General features: G+C 44.0%; 1 protein-coding gene across 1 annotated transcript; it reads right to left on the bottom strand.

Annotated features, from left to right (window-relative positions):
• Positions 1-4,318: 4,318 nt before the first annotated feature.
• On the bottom strand, positions 4,319-16,396 carry LOC143804578 (heme-binding protein 2-like). Its single transcript, XM_077282815.1, has 4 exons — positions 16,129-16,396; positions 6,403-6,532; positions 5,042-5,213; positions 4,319-4,750 (listed from the first exon to the last, which is right to left on the bottom strand). The coding sequence occupies exons 1-4, from the start codon at positions 16,282-16,284 to the stop codon at positions 4,576-4,578; spliced, it is 633 nt and encodes a 210-aa protein (XP_077138930.1). The 5' UTR covers positions 16,285-16,396; the 3' UTR covers positions 4,319-4,575.
• Positions 16,397-21,078: the final 4,682 nt, after the last annotated feature.

Genomic DNA, 21,078 nt, shown 5'->3' with positions numbered 1-21,078 from the left:
ACCCATGGGTGTGAAGTGTCTCTGGGCAGGAGACTGAGCCTGTACTAAGTACCCTATATCACATGCCTGAGCTATCAAAAAGTAAAAAAAAGATAGCATGCCTCACCAAGGTGTCGGTAGACCGTTGCACGTACCCCGACGCGCGTTTCGCCGCTGTTCGCCTTGCTTTTTCAAGGGGAGTGTAGTTTTTGCCGCCTATAGAGCCTTTAAATACTTAAAATCCAATCACCTGGCCGGTCACATGGTACTAGCAGCTGTGAACAAGCGGCGCGTGCGCGCACCGCCGTCCGGATCCACCCACCCCCGCCCGGACCTATCCAGCAACTGGGCCAGACGGGTATTTGAGAAGCAAGCCACGGATTTGAAAAATAGATTCCAACAACGTGGCTATAGCCAAAGATCTATTAAAAATGGGTACAATAGAGCTAAATCGGTGTCTCGGGATTCATTACTGTACCAAAAAAGAAAAACTGAGAAAAAAGATGAGAATATACGCTTTATTTCGGTGTATAACCACGAGTGGGACAATATGCGTGATATCTTAAATAAGTATTGGCCTATCCTTGGTGCTGAGCCCTCCCTGAGACCATTCCTCACTGATAGACCTCTTATGACTCCTCGTCGCTCGAGAAATCTCAGCGATTTACTTGTTAAAAGTCATTATGTGGCACCCACCCCAAACTTCTTTGGTGCAAGACAACCTAGAAAGGGTTTCTTTAAATGCGGCCATTGTTTGGCATGTGCCAATATGTATCAAACATCTACATTTAGTTCGGTGGATCAAAAAACATATCACATTCGGGAATATATTTCCTGTGGTACTAAGAACGTAATTTATTATGCGACATGTAGCTGCCCCCTCATATATGTGGGACTTACGTCGCGCGAATTGAGGGTACGTGTCAGAGAACACGTGAGGGATATTGCAGCAGCTAGAACAGTAGAAGATGTATCAACCCTCAAAACTATCCCTAAACACTTCCATTTGGTGCATAATTGTGATCCCAAAGACTTCAAAGCAAGAGCTATTGATGTCATACATATGGGTATTAGGGGTGGTAATATAAAAAAACTACTAGCGCAATGAGAATTAAAGTGAATAGTGACACTTGGGACTATGAAACCCGCTGGGCTGAATGAATCCCTTAACTTTGGGGTCTATTTGTAAATGCCATATAAGTATGGCGGGGTTTTGCTTGCGTTCCCTTTCCTTTCCTCTCTTTTTACTTGCCTTTTTTCTTTTTCGTTTCCCTATCCCTGTATTTTATTGTACATATGTTGTTTTTAATGCTTATATGTTTGTATTTAGGTTTATTATGTACGCTTGTCCGGTCTACGTGGTCCATCCCCTTTTCCTCTTATATGTGGGAGATATATGTTATCAAGCGGCTTTGTGAGAGGAAATACGTGGCTGATTGGAAGAACTGTGATACCCACTCTTATGCTGTATACATATATGAAGACGTCCCGTTACTTTGTGAATCAAATTGTGGATCATACCAGGAATCTGGGCAGATGACGAATACCCAGCGCTGTGAATGTGTTACCACACATTTGGGAGAACGTTTTCTCATCAGTGGACATACTAACCACTGGTTGTATGGATCTGCGGAGTGGTGATAGACTTTGCCTGACTCTGATGATTACGCGCGTGCGCACACCTCGTTTTCTTTGGTACCGCCCCCCCTCTGACTGACATGTGGGACGGAGACAGATTCCATGTGATTATCTTTGTGGTGCGCGTGCGCGCTTTATTCCTATGGCTCCGGCCCCTCTCCCCTCCTCTTTGTGGGACGTACCTTGTTTCAATGTGCCTGTGGTGCGCGTGTGCGCGCCGTCTTCGCGGCTCCGCCCTCCTCCGGGCGGTCCGGGCGGGGATGGGTGGATCCGGACGGTGGTGCGCACACGCGCCGCTTGTTCACAGCTGCTAGTACCATGTGACCGGCCAGGTGATTGGATTTTAAGTATTTAAAGGCTCTATAGGCGGCAAAAACTACACTCCCCTTGAAAAAGCAAGGCGAACAGCGGCGAAACGCGCGTCGGGGTACGTGCAACGGTCTACCGACACCTCGGTGAGGCATGCTATCTTTTTTTTACTTTTTGATAGCTCAGGTATGTGATATGGGGTACTTAGTACAGGCTCAGTCTCCTGCCCAGAGACACTTCACACCCATGGGTTACTCCTCATGGGATCAATGCTGCTAGGGCACATTGCCTGAACATATATATATGTGTTACTTGCACTTTACACCCATGGGTCAATTCTCATGGGATCAATACTGCTAGGGCACATTGCCTGAACATATATATGTGTTACCTGCACCTGTATTATGTATTGAGTGTTTTTCCTCATTAGACATCACTTCAGTGTGGTAGACTCATGTGTCTGGTGTCTTTTTGCAATTTATGTGTGCATGGCACTGTCACTACGTGACGGTTGCCTATTGTTTTAATATGTCATTGTTGTTAATAAAGTTTGCGTTTAAAATTTTCTAAACAAGCTTCCAATTGGTCTCCTGATTCTTATATTAGTATCCTATGGGATTGTATAGTATTGTTTGTGACTGACGGTAGTCACTAAGATGAATCTGGAAATTTTGATATTTATGGTTTTTATGGGTACTAAGTCCCCTACAACACTGTATAACCCTGTTAAAATATATTTTAGTCGTTACAGAAATTCCAAATATGTGGATGCTAAATGTGGTTTAGGCACACTGGGGCTCATCAGAAGTTCACTGTGTGCGTCATAACTACTCTGACTAATGGAGGTACAGAGCCTGCAAAACCTCTGACGGTGTCCTGTGGTACTTGGAATAACATTGTTAGCAGCACATCTATTAAAGTGTAGCTGCACTTTGAGAACTTTTAGCATTTCAGAAATTTTGATGATGGGAGTCCAGGTACTCAGGCACCCCTGATCACTAAAACAAAGGAGCATAATCCCTAATGCCCTTATCAAGGTCTGAAAATGGTCTTAAAGGGAATCTGTCAGAAGGTTTTTATTATGTAATAAGCGCATCATGATGTAAGGGCAGAGACCCTGATTCTAGCGAGTTATCACTTACTAGTCTGCATGTTGTCTTTTTTTATTAAATCACCGTTTTCTTTGCTGCAGATATACCAGTTATCTGAATGTATATATAACTCCGCCCACACCACTGATTGACAACTATCTGTGTACACTGGGCATTATCACAAAGATGCTAGTCAGTGACGGAGTGGGGTTACAAAAAGCAGGACGACTACATGGCAGGTGACGATTAGTCCTCTAGTGATAATCTGCTGCTGTTAAAAAACTGATTTTATTTAAACTATAGCAAGCAGCCCAGTAAGCGACACATCTCTGGAATCAGGGTCTCTGCACCTACATCCTGCTGCTCTCAGATTAAGTAACAAAAATCTGCTGACAGGTTCCCTTTAGTAGAAAGTTTATCCACCTGTGTCTCAGAGGAGATCAGTGTTTGGTTGAGTGGTGCTTCTACCCAATCATTTATCAATCTATAGGGCTCTTAGCACACAGACCCCCACTAATAAAAAAAAATTCTATTGTGTGAAAAGTTTAGTGAAATTGTAGTTACATTTTTTCAGTCCTTGGGAGGTAATATATGAGGGGTTCTTATTCATATAAGGGACTATTTTTTACCACGTCCACCAGAAGTTTGATCTGATTGAGATCTGGGGAATTTGGAGGCCAAGAAAACACTGAACTCTTCGTAATGATCCTTAAAGGGAACCTGTCACCAGAAATGACGCTGCAGATTAACCACATATCTGAAGGTTAACAGTGTTATGATGCTGTCTGGCGCCTTCATGTAGCCGAATGCAGCGGAGAGAAAATGATCTTTATTCTACCTGCCAGCATTCGGTTTCAGTCATAGGGGCGGGGCAGCTCTAGTTTGTGCCCCGAAGCACGTGCATATCATTAACAGAAAACTGAAAATAAAGATTATACAACATCCACAAGATGGATTTCATCAACCAAGGTATCATATTAATCAGTATAACGGCACCGACCTGACACTGTGAGTAGGTTACTGAGCACAATCCTGCTGACAGGTTCCCTTTAAAGTAAAAACATTGCATAAAAATGAACAGTTTTGCCTCGAATTCCACAAATAGTGGAACAGTGGCAAAAACACTGAGGAAAAAAACAAACCATGGGTGCAAAGTGTGAATGAAGCCTAACAGGTGCTATTGACAATGAGTGATCAATGTGATTCACTTCACCAGTCAGTGGTTTTAATGTTAAGGGTGATTGGTGTAGAAAGAATATATAGTCCATTCATATATATAAAACAAAGTGAGGAACACACTCTACAAATAATATTTTAATGTTACAAAATCAGTTACAATAAAAGTGCATATATGAGAACATGTTACATATACAAGGCAATATTGTAGGTATTTTTGTTTTGCAAATGAGCATGTGAGCAGAGACATTGCAGACCACCATTTACTGTCATGTTCTTGTTAGCAATATTAACACACGGTATGAAAATTCCTTTAATGCCAAAAGAAAAAAAAAAAACAGCAGAGGAATAAATAAATCTCCACTGTTAACATGAGTTGAGTTTATTTTGCCATGTACCACACTTCATTGTGCCGGTCGACAAATTCATACGGAGGATTGTAGCCAACACGAGCAAAGTATGAATCATCAAACTCCAGACCGAGGGTCCTCAGCTCTTCCGCTAGAGCTTTAGCTTGCTTGTTATATGTAAATTGTAAGGCATATCCTCCGAAAGTCCTAAAATGAATGGAAATTTTACATAACCAACAGGCATAAGAGGAAATCTCGCTTCTCCCTTCCCTACCTCCTTCTATTAGAGGGCTACTAACAAATAATGGCTCTGCTTTCTATATGCTTTCTATATCATCTGGATGGCCATTCAAGCAATTTGTGGCAGATAGTACTACATTTCACCAATTAACTTTTGTCATATAAAGAGCTTGGTATCAGTTTAGAATTACTTTTTACTCACATATTGCTTTCTAGAAAGGAAGAACTGTGCAATCATCTAAACTGATAGCAACTTACTTGACATAAATAGAAGCTGGAGGAACCGTGTCAAGGTAAACTTCAGTGTTTGTAGGTTCTGGAGGATTCTCCACTTCATGTGTCACAAATAAGGACATTGTCGAATTACCAGCCGGTGGTTGCTTTAAAGGTACATATATGACCACAGGCAGAGTCATATTGATTTTCCTCTCTAGCAAGGAAACAAAGACAGGTAAGTGAGAAAATTTCACTTGATAATAGATTCACTTGATTTTGGGCCAATTTATCAAAGCTTACAAGCATGTGGAAGAAGGTGCTCTGGTCAGATGATTCCAAATTAGAACTTTTGGGGCTGAAAGCAAATTGATGTGTTGTAGAAAACTAACACTGCGCATCACCTTGAAAACACCATCCACACCATCAGACATAGTGGTGGCAGCATCATGCTTTGGGCATGCTTTTCTTCAGCAGGGGCAGGGAGCTGATGAGAATTGACGGGAAGTTGGATGGCGCTAAATAAAGGGTAACTCCGGAGGAAAACTTGTTAGAGACTGCAAAAGACTTGGAGACTGGGGCATAGGTTCACCTTCCAGCAGGACAGCAAACCTAAACATACTGCCAGAACTACAGTGGAATGGATTAGATGAAAGCATATTCATGTTTTTGAATCGCCAAGTCAAAAAGTCTAGATCTAAATCTCATAGAGAATCTCTGGCAAGATATGAAAATTGCTACTCACAGATGATCACTGTCCAATGTCACTAAGACAGAGCTAGTTTGCAAAGAAGAATGGTCAAAAATTTCATCATCAAGATGAGCAAAGCTGGTAGAGACAAACCCCAAAAGTCTTGCAACAGTAATTGCAGCGAAAGGTGGTCCTGCAAATTATTGACTTAGGGGAGAAGAATACAAATGCAGATCCCAATTTTAGATTAACATTTTAGAAATATTTAGAAAAACATGAACCATTTTCTTTACACTTCACGAATACTTGCTACTTTGTGTTGGTATATTACAAAAAATTAAGTTTGTGGGTGTAACGTGAAAAAATGTGGAAAAGATCACAGGGTTTACATACTTTTTTCAAGACACAGTAAAAAAATAGACACTCTAGAACTTTTTGGAGATTTTTGGAAATCACGAGCTGTGCATTTATAATTTTCATTAGCTGTAAAGTGAATCACAGAAACTTTTAAGTTGGAGTTAGGAAGGACTTCTTTAACAATTTTATTTCTATTTTTCAGTGTGAAGTTGTGAAGGCACCATTACCGATGAACTCCATTTACTTATGGTGTGATCAATCAGGGTTTACATAATTTTGTTGGTGAGAATAACACTACATCGAGACAGAACCCCACGACGTGAGTGTGACCAGAGACTTATATAAGACAGCAACATACCTTCAGCATTATTCCCCCTGATATATTTATACAGGCGTTGAAAGCTTGCCACCATCTCGAAGCCAAACAAATCCTGTTTTAATGAGGTTCTCACCCATCGAGTTTCTTCATACTGGCGAAGTTCAAAGTTCTGAAAATGTAGAAGCTCAATTAGAGTAGAATATTTGCCAAAAATCCAAAGCTTTTAAAAAAAGGTTGACCAAACGAGGTTAAAGTATTTCTTAAAACAGTGGTCCCAGTCTTAATCATGTGAGTTAAGAAATAAGATTTTCCGAATTCATTAAAAAGCGCATGCCACATCTTATCACTGTTGTGCGCCTCGCCATAAATGTTACACCAGCTAGAAACTGAAGTAACATTTCTGGTGTAGGAAAAACTATAACTTTTGCTGAATTTGATGGTTAGATGTAAATACGTCACTTTCCAGCTCCTCTCCAGGCCTGCCCATAAGTCCTTTGACGTATGTCTCTACCAGCTTTACACATCTGGAGACTGGAATTTTTTGCCCTTTCTTCTTTGCAAGATAGCTCTAGCACAGTGACATAGAATGAAGACATCTGTGAACAGCAATTTTCAACTCTTGTCACATATTCTCAATGTGACTTAGTTCTGGACTTTGACTGGGCCATTCAAACACATGAATTTGCTTTGCTCTAAACTATCCCACTGAGCTCTGGCAGTATGTTTAACGTCATCGTCCTTCTGGAAGATGCACCTATGCCCCAGTCTCAAGTCTTTTGCAGTCCCCAACAGGTTTTCCTCCAGGATTCCTCCATGGCTTTTTACAAACTGCAAATGGGACTTCTTATCGCTAACCTTCAAAACTAACTTTTTTCTTGCCACTCTTCATTTGTGGAATATATGACTAATAGTTATCCTGTGGACAGATTCACACACCTGACCTGTGAATCTCGAGTAAACATGGGCCTCTTGGCTGCTTCTCTAATTAGTGCTCTCTTTGCTTGGGTTATCAGTAGTGTTGAGCATTCCGATACCGCAAGTATCGGCCGATATTTGCTGTTTCGGAATTCCGATACCGAGTTCCGATATTTTTGTGATATCGGAAATCGGAAGTTCCCAGTTTATGGTTCCCAGGGTCTGGAGGAGAGGAGACTCTCCTTCAGGCCCTGGGATCCATATTCATGTAAAAAATAAAGAATTAAAATAAAATTCACGCGACCAATCACAAGCCGCGACGTCATCGAAGGTCCTAAACTCCTCATTCTTAGGAACGGAGGCTGCAGGTTACATCGGTAAGGTCCAGGGGCCGCCGGAGGGGTGAGTATATCCATATTTTTTATTTTAATTCTTTATTTTTTACATGAATATGGATCCCAGGGCCTGAAGGAGAGTTTCCTCTCCTTCAGACCCTGGGAACCATCCAGGATAGCTTCCGATACTTGTGTCCCATTGACTTGTATTGGTATCGGTATCGGCGATATCCGATATTTTTCGGATATTGGCCGATACTATCCGATACCGATACTTTCAAGTATCGGAAGGTATCGCTCAACACTAGTTATCAGTTTAGGTGGACAGTCATGTAGGTAACCTTGGTAGGTTTAAGTTGTGCCATACTCCTTCCATATCTGGATGATGGACTGAGCAGTGCTCCATGATATGTTCAGAGCTTGGGCTTTTTGTTATAACCCTACCCTGCTTTACTCTTCCCCACAACTTTATTCCTGAACCATCTGGTGTGTTCCTTGGTTTTCATGATGCTATTTGATCCCTAATCTTGCCAAACAAACCTCTGAGGCCTTCACAGATCAGCTGTATTTACACAGAAAATAAATTACACATAGGAGGACTCAATCTACTAATTATTTGACTTCTGGAGGCAATTGGTCATGTGGGATTTTGTTAAGGGCTATCAGATTACAGGGGGCTGAACAACCAATGCATGTCATAATTTTCAGATTTAAATTTTTTTAAATAATTAAAAAAACATATTAAATCAAGAGATGTGATTCAAAGCAAGATAGCAGTGTTTACTAGATATATAACAACAACAAAAAGAAGCACACCATACCCATATGACCAATGACGGGAGTTAAGCAAAAACACTACAATTATATAGAACAAAAGATATACCTTTATTAGAGTCAATATAATTGCAGTACAATAATAAAATCACAAAAGCAAAGGTGCCTCACAGAAATGGGAGAAGGACTGACAATATAGCACATACAGACCAACAGAAAAATGTTACATAAGAAATAAGTAAGTAATGACCCACTATACATCCTCAGTAAAATATAATCCAGGAGCTAAATGCATGCAAAAAATGCCAAAGTTGCAGACATGCAACTATTGGAGATGTAACACCGAACTGGATAGAGAAAGTGGCTGCAGTGTAAAGCGCATGTGCAAAATAGCAGCCAAAAAATCTTTCTTCTAATACAGAGACAGTGCAAAAGAAAGCAGTGTAGGGGCCATGTTGGTAGAGATGTACTATGTTTTAACTGATGTGATGCGGTGGTCACGGGCATGTCAAGCAATCCCCACCCCAATGCGTTTTTCGAATACACTTCTGCAGGTGGCATTAATTAAAAAAACATGTATCAATTCCTTGACACTACACAAAAACTTTCTCCATTGTTTTTTGATATATCACATAAAATCCCAATAAAATACATTTACGTTTGTGGGCTTAACTTGAAAAAAAATGTGGAAAAGTTCACAGGGTATGTGTTACAGACGTGGTTTGTGGAACCACTGTGCCTAGGACCGCAGAAAGCCTGGAGGGACTTGACTAAGCAAGCACCGGACTGTTCACTAGAGCCTCTGATGGTGAGGTTAGACTTGGCTCCCGATGAACGCCAGGTGCCACTCCAGGACAGACCAAAGGACGCTCAGCAACTGGGCTCAGAAGGACACACTGGATGGTGCAGCAGGTAGAGTTTGAATCAGAGTGCAGCAGGCAGAGGTCATATCAGAGTGCAGCAGGAAGAGTTTGTATCAGAGTGCAGCAGGCAGGATCTGCCCCAGAGTGCAGCAGGCAGACAGGCTCTGCACCAGATTTCAGCAGGCAGACAGGCTCTACACCAGAGTGCAGCAGGCAGGATCTACACCAGAGTGCAGCAGGCAGACAGGCTGGAAATGTGCGCACCGGTGACCCCCATCACATGATCGGGGGTCATCGGCATGTTGGCATGACAACAAGAGGTATCCTTGACACCTCTATGGTTGTTGATGCCAGATTGCTATGAGCGCCACCCTGTGGTCGGTGCTAATAGCAATGCTGTAATTCTGCTACATAGGGGCGATCTGAGCATCGTCTCTATGAAGCATAGGCGATCAGTTGTGGCAGATTCTAGCCTCCCATGGAGGCTATTGAAGCATGCCAAAATTAAAAAAAAAAGATTTTAAAAATATGAAAAAAGTAAAACAAAAAAGTTTAAATTACCCCGCTTTTGCCCTATTCAAAATAAAACAATTAAAAAAAAATCAAACCTACACATATTTGGTATCACCACATTCAGAATCGCCTGATCTATCAATTAAAAAAAAGGACTAACCTGATCGCTAAACTGCACCAAAATGGTATCAATAAAAACAACAGCTCGGTGCGCAAAAAATAAGCCCTCACCCAATCCCAGAGCACAAAAAATGGAGACGCTACGGGTATCGGAGAATTACGCAATTTTTTTTTTAGCAAAGTTTGGATTTTTTATTCACCACTTAGATAAAAAAGAACCTAGACATGTTTTGTGTCTATGAACTCGTAATGACTTGGAGAATCCTAATGGCTGGTCAGTTTTAGCATTTAGTGAACCTAGCAAAAAATCCAAACAAAAAACAAGTGTAGGATTGCACTTTTTTTTGCAATTTTACTGCACTTGGAATTTATTTCCCGTTTTCTAGTACACTACATGGTAAAACCAATGGTATCGTTCAAAAGAACAACTTGTCCCGCAAAAAAAAAAGCCCTCACATGGCCGTATTGATGGAAAGATAAAAATGTTATGGCTCTGGGCAGGAGGGGAGCTAAGAACGCAAACGCAAAACCGAAAAAAGCTCTGGGGGTTAAAGAGACCAGGATGGATGAATACAAACTTAAATACTTGCTAAAAAGAAAAAACTAAATGTTTATCAAATGGAAAGAGAGTGTCACAGGGTTTCTGCAGCAAACAGAAGCCAAAATAAAGCGTCATCTAATTGCTCCTACTCCTGCGCTGAGTAGAAGCACTTCTCCTTCATTTTAAATGTGTTTATTCCTTTTGGCAGAACAGGAGTTAATTGGCCATGTTAGAAAACCCTGAGTTCTCAGCTGAGCTCAGTTAGCCACTCCCATTCTCTTTATAATCTGGCTCCTGATTCAAATTCATGTCAGAGCTAGCATTTGCTGCATGGCTTAGGAGGAGAGGAGTACATATGAGAAGTTCTGGAGCAGTTATTTGTGACTGTTGTGTGGTTTGTAAGTGTGGTAATTTGCTTCCCTCCTCTGCTTTAGTTTATTCCCCTTCCACCACTACCAGGTGCATTCCTCTGTTATATGTGAGTGAATATTTTGTATGCCTGGTGTTTTCTCTTAACCCTCGTTTGTGTTGCCTTGTTTGTTGGGATGGTGTACTGCGATGCACGGTAATGCTCCTCTTCCCTGCGTGAGGGAAGAGAACAGACGGAGGGCTAACTTAGGAGTTAAGGCAAGGGTGGCGGTCCTGGCATCTTTACCTTCAGAAGTATCCTGAGGAATAGGGCACCCCTAGTGTCAGAGACAGGCCCCTGGTTCCGGGTCACCGACAGCTGTGTCATGACAGAGGGGGCATATCTAAAGAATATAATTCTGTTTGCAGGGAATGCAGGGCAAGCATTAGAACAGCTAAAGCCAGTAATGAAGAGAGGCTTGCAAGGAAGACCAAAAGCAATAAAAAAGTATTTTGGGGGTATGTCAAAAGCAAATGAAAAGTCAAAAATGCTATAGGATTTTTATAGTATGAAATGGGTGAAGTGATCAAAAATGATGTTGAGAAGGCCGAACGTTTAAATTCCTATTGAATCTGTTCTCTAAGAAAGCAATTGTAGCATTAACTGATCTTCACTGTGCTATCAAATGAATAAAAGAATCCACATCTATAAACAGAGAGATGGGGAGGGAACATTTAGCTAATTTAAATGAATTTAACTCTCCTGGTACAGATGAATTAAATCCTAGGGTACTGAAAGAGATAGCAGAGGAAATTGCAGAACCAGAAGCCAGAATCTTTGAAAATTCTTGAAGAACAGAAGTCCCAGAAGATTGGAGAAGGGCAAATTTCCCTATTTTTAAAAAGGAAAGAAGATGGAGCCAAGAAAGTACTGGCCAGTGAGCCTTACTTCTATACCAGGAAAGATGTTTGAACAAATTATTAAACAGCATATATGCAAGTACTTGGATAAGAATACAGTAATTAACCAGAGACAGCATGGGTTTATAGCAAACAGGTCATGCCAGACTAACCTAATTTCCTTCTATGATGGAATCATTGACTTCATGGATAAGGGAAATGTGGTAGATATAGTTTATATCGACTTCAGCAAAGAATTTTATAAAGTAGCTCATACTATCCTTCTTGAAAAAATGCCAAGTATGGGATTGACAAGGCTACGCAGTTGGACTGACCCTCCGGAGAACCGGAGGATTCTCTGGTGAGCCCGGGCACTGATACCTGCTCACATACAGGACCAGCAGCTGCCTAGGGCCCTCGCGGCTCCTTGGGCCCCCAGCCAGTGGCATGTTGCTAATAGTGGCACACCACACAACTGCTATAGGGGCCCCCGATGCTAGCGGAGCAGCAGCGGGTGACAGGAGGCAGAAGCCAGTTGATGCAGCTAAAGCCTGTACCCGTTGCTAAAGAGAAATGAATATTCACTCTTCCCCACACCCCATGGGCTTGGAGAGGGGCAAATATTAATTTCACTTTAATAGCGGGCAGTGTTTGCATCATAGATGCTGTGATGCAGTGACTTCTGTTACAGCTAGGGGGCACTGTGTGTGCTCCTCAGGATATGCATGGAGGCGTAGCTGTGGTTATAATGGTGATAATGAGATAGTGTCGCAGAGGGAGTCTGTGCTATAAGCCTGAAGTAATGTTGTTGTTCTGGGACCTGTAGTCCCACAAGTGTTTGTATAGTTGTGAAGGGAGGCTTACTGGGCTAGTTTGAGAGCTGGGCAGGTCGAACTAGTCGCACACACACCACCCATCTATGGGAGTGGTTACAACTACATAATGTGACCGGGATGTGGGTCACATGGTTCCTATGTATGGACCTGCAATGGAGTATGTAATGGTCCCTGTGCTCTCTGTACTGGAGAGTGTGTAGATCCTGGATGGATTGTGTGTTGGGAGGTCCTGTGTGTGGATGGGATCCCTGAACAGCACTGAGAGGCCATGGATCTGGAAGACTGGTGTGTTGGGAGATCCTGGGAGTTGGATCGGATCCCTGATAAAGCGCACTGAGAGACTTGTGTGTTGGACGGTCCCAGGTGGGGAGGGATGTCCTGAACAGCACACCCAGTGTCCTGTGTTGGAAGTCCTGGGAGTAGGACTTCCTCAATAGCACAACCTGTGTTGGAAGTCCTGGGTTAGGACTTCCTGAATAGCACATGGGAAGGAGTGATTGCAGAGTCTGCAACGGCACTGCATTGGGGGAGCTACAGCCCGTCTGAGGATCTGGACTGACTGATGTGTGCCTGCCAGGCAAGTTGGTGATCCCGGTTAGGCAGTTTCCCTGGAGGAGAGAGGACTGACAGGAGTCAGTGTGTGGAACAGGAGCTCCTGGAAGGTAACCCAGAGTATGAGGAACTGCATGCACTGACGGTGTCAGTAATGAACTGTGTGGTCTCCCACAGTAACTGGACAAAGTGAGGTCCAGCATGTTTAGAGACTGCAAACCAATGTCATGTGCGCTATATGAGTAGAGACATTGTTACGGCGTACGGACACCCCCGGGAACTAGTCAGGGAGGGCTGGTGGGTGTAGTGTCTGAACTGTGAGTTAAAGCTGTATAAGAAGTATCTAAGTTAAAGCTGCAACTTAATGTCATCTGTTGGTGCCTATTGTGTTCCATGAAGTGTAATGGACTGTGCATGACCTGGTTTTTGATGCCATAATAAACCGCATGGACTGTTTTTTGTGAGAAAAACATGCCTGTGTGACTGAATCCCGTTGCTAAGTGAGTGTCCCCCAAACACATGCAGTAAGCGCTATCTCACAATGCCCATACAGTTGAAAGCAATAATGGAAGAGAGAGCATCACATAATGCTCCTTCTCCCATCATTCCCCTTTGCTTCTGACATTGCGGGTGCGTGATGAGATCTGCAGTAACATCGGGTTACTAAGTGCAGGGCCGCGCTTAGTAACCCGATGTTTACCCTGGTTACCATTGTAAATGTAAAAAAAACAAACAGTACATACTCACCTTCTGCTGTCTGTCACACGTCCCTTGCCGTCTGCTTCCCGCACTGACTGTGATTGCCGGCAGTAAAGTACAGCACAGTGGTGACGTCACTGCTGTGCTCTGCTTTTACTTTACGGCCGGCACTCACAGTCAGTGCGGGAAGCAGACGGCAAGGGACGTGTGACAGATATCAGAGGGTGAGTATGTACTGTTTGTTTTTTTTACATTTACAATGGTAACCAGGGTAAACATCGGGTTACTAAGCGCGGCCCTGCGCTTAGTAACCCGATATTTACCCTGGTTACCACTGTAAAACATCGCTGGCATCGTTGCTTTGGCTGTCAAACACGACGATACACACCGATCTGACGACCAAATAAAGTTCTGAACTTTCAGCAACGACCAGCGATATCACAGCAGGATCCAGATCGCTGCTGCGTGTCAAACACAGCGATATCGCTATCCAGGACGCTGCAACGTCACGGATCGCTATCGTTATCGCTGCAAAGTCGGTTAGTGTGAAGGTACCTTTAGATGGAGTCATAACAGGCTCAGTGATCGTACTCAAAGAGTGGCAATAAATGGTTGCACATCCAATTGGAAGAGTGTTTCAAGTGAAGCCCCATATGGTTGTGCCTTGGCCCCAGTGTTGTTCAACACTTTTAGAAATGATATAGATAAGGGAGCTAAAGGTAAACTAATCAAATTTGCAGACAATGCAAAGCTAGGAGCGATAAGGAACACCAGAGAAGACATAGAAAGGATTCAAAAGGATCTAAATGAGCATGAACAATGTGCATTGACTAATAGAATAGTATTTAAGAGGGAGACATGCAAGAATTTTACATCTGGGCAAGAAAAATAAAAATTACACTTACAGAATGGGAGGAATAGAACTACAGTGAAGGAAATAATTATTTGATCCCTTGCTGATTTTGTTAGTTTGCCCACTGACAAAGACATGAACAGTCTATAATTTTAAGGGTAGGTCAATTTTAACATTGAGAGATAGAATATCAAAAATAAAATTAAAAAAATTACATTGTATAAATTATATAAATGTATTTGCATTTTGTAGTGAGAAATAAGTATTTGATTCTTCTGGCAAGCAAGACTTAATACCTGGTGGCAAAACCCTTGTTGGCAAGCACAGCAGACGTTTTTTGTAGTTGATGATGATGGGCAGCAGGGTGGCTCAGTGGCTAGCACTGCAGCCTTGCAGCGCTAGGGTCCTGGGTTCAAATCCCACCAAGGACAACATCTGCAACGAGTTTGTATGTTCTCCCCGTGTTTGCGTGGGTTTCCTCCAGGTACTCCGGTTTCCTCCCACATTCCAAAGACATACTGATAGGGAATTTAGATTGGTAGCCCCATCAGAGACAGCGATGATAATGTGTGCAAACTGTAAAGCGCTGCGGAATATGTTAGCGCTATATAAAAGTAAAGATTTTTATTATTATGAGGTTTGCACACGTTAGGAGAAATTTTGGTCCACTCCTCTTTGCAGATCATCTCTAAATCATTAAGATTTTGAGGCTGTCGCTTGGCAACTCGGAGCTTCAACTCCCTCCATAAGTTTTTTATTGGATTAAGGTCTGCAAAAATGAAATTCCCAAGGGTCTAAGAAAATGGCAACATAAGCAAATTTTTGTTTCTTTCAAACTTCTGAATTTTTTTAACCACTTAATTAAAAACAACAACTATTCACAGTGTATATGTTTGGTATCTGTGTACTTGTACTGACCTGGAGCATCATATTGCCAGGTCAGTTCTACCATATAGTGGAGATATTAAATTAAAAAAAAATTGTGTAATTGCACTTTTTTTGGATAGAAAAATAAAAAAAAAGTCATGGCTTTTGGAATAAAAGGAGGAAAAAATGAAAGTGCAAAAACATAAATGTACAAGGTCATGAAGGGGTTAATGCTATAATATTCAGTATGTCAAACCCAAAATAAGGAATCTAAAGCAGTTTACATGAATGTACGTGAAGAAACCTCAGGAGTATCAGGGGAGGCAAGCGATAACTGTGTATGGGATTTTTTTTTAATTATTTTATTATATTTTGCACATGCATACTGGAATGTTAGTGTTGAGGATCTTTTCTTTTGAATTTTAATTGTTTTTTTCATCAAGTATTGATCTTTTAGTTTTTCAATAAAATATATTTCAGTTTGAAAACAGGTTTGCACATCGATATTGTACTGCATTCTTCTCCTCCTTTCGGTTAATACACAGCATGCCATAAAATGTCTTTTTATATTGGTGCAAAACCCTCGATTAATTCCAGCACGGAGTATAATCAGCATTCTGCATCACTTCATCCCCTTCCCCATACTTACATCATATTTCTTCACCAGCTGGTACTTTGGACAGTCACTGGTGCGACAAAATGAAGGCAGCTGCTTCTCACTGGAGACATTAAATGCTTGTTCTTCAGCCACTGCAATCCCAAAAAGGGAGATCAGCCCCAGCAGCAGTGCACTCCTCGCCTCCATGTCTGTCTATGGCTGCATGGAGCAGCTCAGCTGTTGCTATAAGCTGTGGATATGGGTGGGGGGAGCAGAGAACTTGTATAACTGTCCCAAATAAAGAGTTATGTAAGACATGGAGTCATCGCTCACCGCCCTCAAGTGGAGACAACACTGAGGATGTGTGCGGGGTTTTATAACTCTCTGCTTGTATTTGCTGGGGCTGATCTGTTACCTAACTTCTTACTTTACATTCTCCAGCCAATATTACATACCATTGGGGGGTACTAAAAAAAAGTGTAAAATAAGTGTTACTGTTAACCTTCAATCAATAAAATTATAATTAATCCATATTGTTATACTGCTGTCGTTGTAAAAAAATAAATACAAAACTATGCTGAGTCAATGTTCCCAGTGTTAGTCTATGTGCACATCTTATTCATTCACATAAATGTCCATATATGCTGGTGTAGCGCCCCCACCGCCGCAGGGCCGAGGGGTACCCGGTACCGGGCCTACGGGTCTCAGCTTCTGGGGTTGTCACGGCGGCTAGGCCCCGGTCCGTGACCCTGCCGTGGGGCGCACAGTGAATGATAGGTGTGGATGTTGGTAGTGGTGGTGCGGTGCAGTAAATAACGAGGACACCAGGTTGCAGTCTCTTTACCTCTTTACTGAAGATCTCTGAGTCCACAGTCCAGAATACGGTTCACCAGGCTGCGCAAGTCCGGCCGGTCCAATGGCACCTCCAGAGTTCTCTTCACAGGTGGAAATCGGTGCCTTCCTTCTAGCGCTATGTGTTGCGGTCCTTCCCTGCTGTGCTTACGGAAAGTCCCCACAACCGTTGTGTCTGTTTCTTAAGTTCCCTCACAACTCGATTAAATGATGTTCTTCTAATCCTCCGTCCCTCCCTGATGTTCTGGTTGGGACGGCACCCGTTTGACGGGTAGGCTCGGAGCTCTTCCGGGACCCTAGAGTCGCCCCTCTCCACAAGGTGCCCCCCAAGACTTCATAGGTGATTTGTGTGAGACAGCCCGCCTTAAACTGACTGTCCTGCCGCTGTTTAGAGTATTGCTTGAAGCTGAATGTTATGATACTCCCTCGGCGTTCCGGCCACCGGTAGTGCGCCTCAGTAGGGTGTTGCTCTGGTCTTACAGCACGACCCCTACTGGTATTCTCCTATTGCTTGATCTCGTTTCTCACTCAGCACAATCTATCTCGCTTCTAGTCCTTTCTTGGGCCCCGCCGCTTCCCGGAGCTGGCGCGGACCCGTTACGTTCTTTCCAATGCCAAGCCTCTGTCAGGATCCCACCCCTGACAGAGACCCTACTGTATCTTCCCCTACAACACCCTCTGCCACAAGGTGTTGCCTGGTTCCAACCCAGTCAGCTTTCTGATCTAACTTCCTGCTTGACCCCCAGTTTACCCACTATGGTGGGGAGTGGCCTAATGAGTAGCACCCTTAGCTCCCCCCGGAGGCCCAGCTGTGAAATGTATTGGTGTCTGTGATACCTGATCAGATGAACTCCTTCAGTGCCATCGGACACACCGTAGCTCCCCATAGTGGCGGAGCCACAGTACTGCAACGACCAGGACTCTGGGGCGCTGCACTCCCCCCTGGTTAAACACAGTACTCCGGGACTGGGAAGAAAACAACAATACAAGTTAGCAAAAAGACATACAATTTTGTTGAGTGCAATAACAATAAGCATATTTGAACAGAGCTTCCCTTTATGGGAGGTGAGGACACTTGAACGTTACAAACATGGTAAAATATCATAGCAACATGCTATAATTAACTTTTCTTACCCAACCGGGTATTCTACTAAGTGCAAAAATTGTTGAACAATAATTTAACTTTGCCTTTAAGGACATACACTCTTAATCCACTAAAGACCTTCCTATAATCACATTATAAGGTATTTTAACTTTTTCATTCTCCTTCTTTAAATCTGCAGGACCGCCTGTCCTATCGGCACCAGACCTACTGCCTCTCCTTTCTGTTACAGGACCGCCCCGTTCAGCCAGGGCCTACTGCCTTTTCAACTACTATACACAGTATAGAACATAACATTACTTTCAGTTTAAGAGCACTAAGTCATCTCTACATGACTCCTATGAGGACTCAGGATTTACCTTCTATCCTAACTATCTATCAGCATTATCAAAAACATTTTCTATCTTCTCATTATCTTTCTTCCTATCATGCATGCTGGACACCACGTCTATCCCTACGGGTCCACTGCATCCTTCTTCTATCTTTCACCTTTTACTTCTCAGAGCACATCATCAGTATTTCTTCACATTTAACTAATTAAACACATATAACTTTTCTCATATAAACATTATCATCATTTCCTTTGATCAAGACATTATTGCTTCCTGTCTTAAAGCAATATCACAGTTTAAGCGCAACAAATGAACATCCCCTTTAAGAGGGGACCAAGTCTCTATGAGGTAGCGTATCTTCTCAAGCTACCAGTCCATACTCAGCAAAGGTTCCAGTGCGGTATCTTCACAAAGAGTCCTTTTTGAAGTAAAACCAGTAGGGAGCGCCTTTAAGAAGGTGCAAACTATTTACAAGCAGTTTGTATCATGCACTGTTCATGATTCAGCAGTTCTTTTTCAACAATGAGGAAACAGGAAACAAAAGCAAAAGCAGAGGAAGGGATCCCGGGTAAACAAAGGGATCCCTTTAAGAGTTAACCCTAGTCGGGTTTAAAGCAGCAAAAAGCAGGGAAACAAACAGTTAACTATGTACAGTTTCAGGTTTCCGAGGTTTAGTGGGACGGCTTCGAGGGCTGCACCTGGCACTTAACCCTTCTTGGCCTGGGCAAAGTGAGGTCCAGGGTTACACCCAGTGCTGGACAAACGCCGTTAATCCGTCTTTCATGTACGGTTAAATCATGCGCAGCGATGGAGGTCCGCGCAGCTTGAGTATGGGCATTTGCTGCAGCAGAGGTAGCGGCTGCTGCAAGATCAGTCACTGGAATGGAATCAGCAGCTGTGGCACTAGCAGTCACTGGAGTGGTGTCGGTCGTCAGAGCAGGGTCGTCCTTCATACCTGCTTCAGATGCGGTTCCTCCGGTGCCGATCTGCTCCGTCTCCACTGGGGTCTGTAGCGCTGGTTGCGGGGCCTTGCGCTGCGGCGTTGTCATCTCTATTTGCAACATCTCGCTTTCCGGCAGAGCCTTGCTTTCCAGCTTCGGAGCGCTGGGACTTCTTTCCTGCTCCGGACCAGATGAGGCTGCCGACAGATGTCTGGTGAGGCTCCTGATGATGGCCTTCTTCCACCCGGCCTCAGTGCTCAGCTGCGTCCGCCGGGGTCGGTCGCTGAGCTCGTCCATTCCGGCCTGCAGGAATTCAGCATCAGCGGTGGAGGCCTGGTTGCGGTGCCCCTCCGGGTGGCTGGGGTAGTCCTCTGCTCCGACCCCACGCTCCGGCTCCGGGCGGCTCGCCATGGCGTCCTCCATGTCGCTCACTTCTTCTTCCTGGTCCTTTTCCCGCTCTCTCCTTCGTGGGCGGTTTCGTTTTCTTTGTCTCTGCCCACCATTGAGGATCAGGAGGCGGACCTCAGCTGCTGACGGACACGTCCTCAAGGGGCAGAAATACTTAGACTGGGCGGCCATTGTCTTTCGCGCTCTTCAGCTTGTTTACGCCCACTTCCACGCCCTTCTTCTTCTCCTGCGCTCTCCTTAGCGCTATAATGGCGGCGGTTTTGGCGGGAACTTCTGGCGGCAAGTGGCAACACACAGTCCTTGTAATAAAGCACAGTCCAAGCACGATAAATCACAGTTCCAAGGCACACATGACCTGATTCTTCAGGCTTAAGTAGATCCTGTTCGTGACGCCAAGTTGTAGCGCCCCCACCGCCGCAGGGCCGAGGGGTACCCGGTACCGGGCCTACGGGTCTCAGCTTCTGGGGTTGTCACTGCGGCTAGGCCCCGGTCCGTGACCCTGCCGTGGGGCGCACAGTGAATGATAGGTGTGGATGTTGGTAGTGGTGGTGCGGTGCAGTAAATAACGAGGACACCAGGTTGCAGTCTCTTTACCTCTTTACTGAAGATCTCTGAGTCCACAGTCCAGAATACGGTTCACCAGGCTGCGCAAGTCCGGCCGGTCCAATGGCACCTCCAGAGTTCTCTTCACAGGTGGAAATCGGTGCCTTCCTTCTAGCGCTATGTGTTGCGGTCCTTCCCTGCTGTGCTTACGGAAAGTCCCCACAACCGTTGTGTCTGTTTCTTAAGTTCCCTCACAACTCGATTAAATGATGTTCTTCTAATCCTCCGTCCCTCCCTGATGTTCTGGTTGGGACGGCACCCGTTTGACGGGTAGGCTCGGAGCTCTTCCGGGACCCTAGAGTCGCCCCTCTCCACAAGGTGCCCCCCAAGACTTCATAGGTGATTTGTGTGAGACAGCCCGCCTTAAACTGACTGTCCTGCCGCTGTTTAGAGTATTGCTTGAAGCTGAATGTTATGATACTCCCTCGGCGTTCCGGCCACCGGTAGTGCGCCTCAGTAGGGTGTTGCTCTGGTCTTACAGCACGACCCCTACTGGTATTCTCCTATTGCTTGATCTCGTTTCTCACTCAGCACAATCTATCTCGCTTCTAGTCCTTTCTTGGGCCCCGCCGCTTCCCGGAGCTGGCGCAGACCCGTTACGTTCTTTCCAATGCCAAGCCTCTGTCAGGATCCCACCCCTGACAGAGACCCTACTGTATCTTCCCCTACAACACCCTCTGCCACAAGGTGTTGCCTGGTTCCAACCCAGTCAGCTTTCTGATCTAACTTCCTGCCTGACCCCCAGTTTACCCACTATGGTGGG

This window comes from Ranitomeya variabilis, chromosome 2 (assembly GCF_051348905.1).
Source record: "Ranitomeya variabilis isolate aRanVar5 chromosome 2, aRanVar5.hap1, whole genome shotgun sequence".
Lineage (NCBI taxonomy): Eukaryota > Metazoa > Chordata > Amphibia > Anura > Dendrobatidae > Ranitomeya > Ranitomeya variabilis.
The sequence above is the reverse complement of the archived record's forward strand: the minus strand, read 5'-3'. Positions and strand labels throughout refer to the sequence as shown.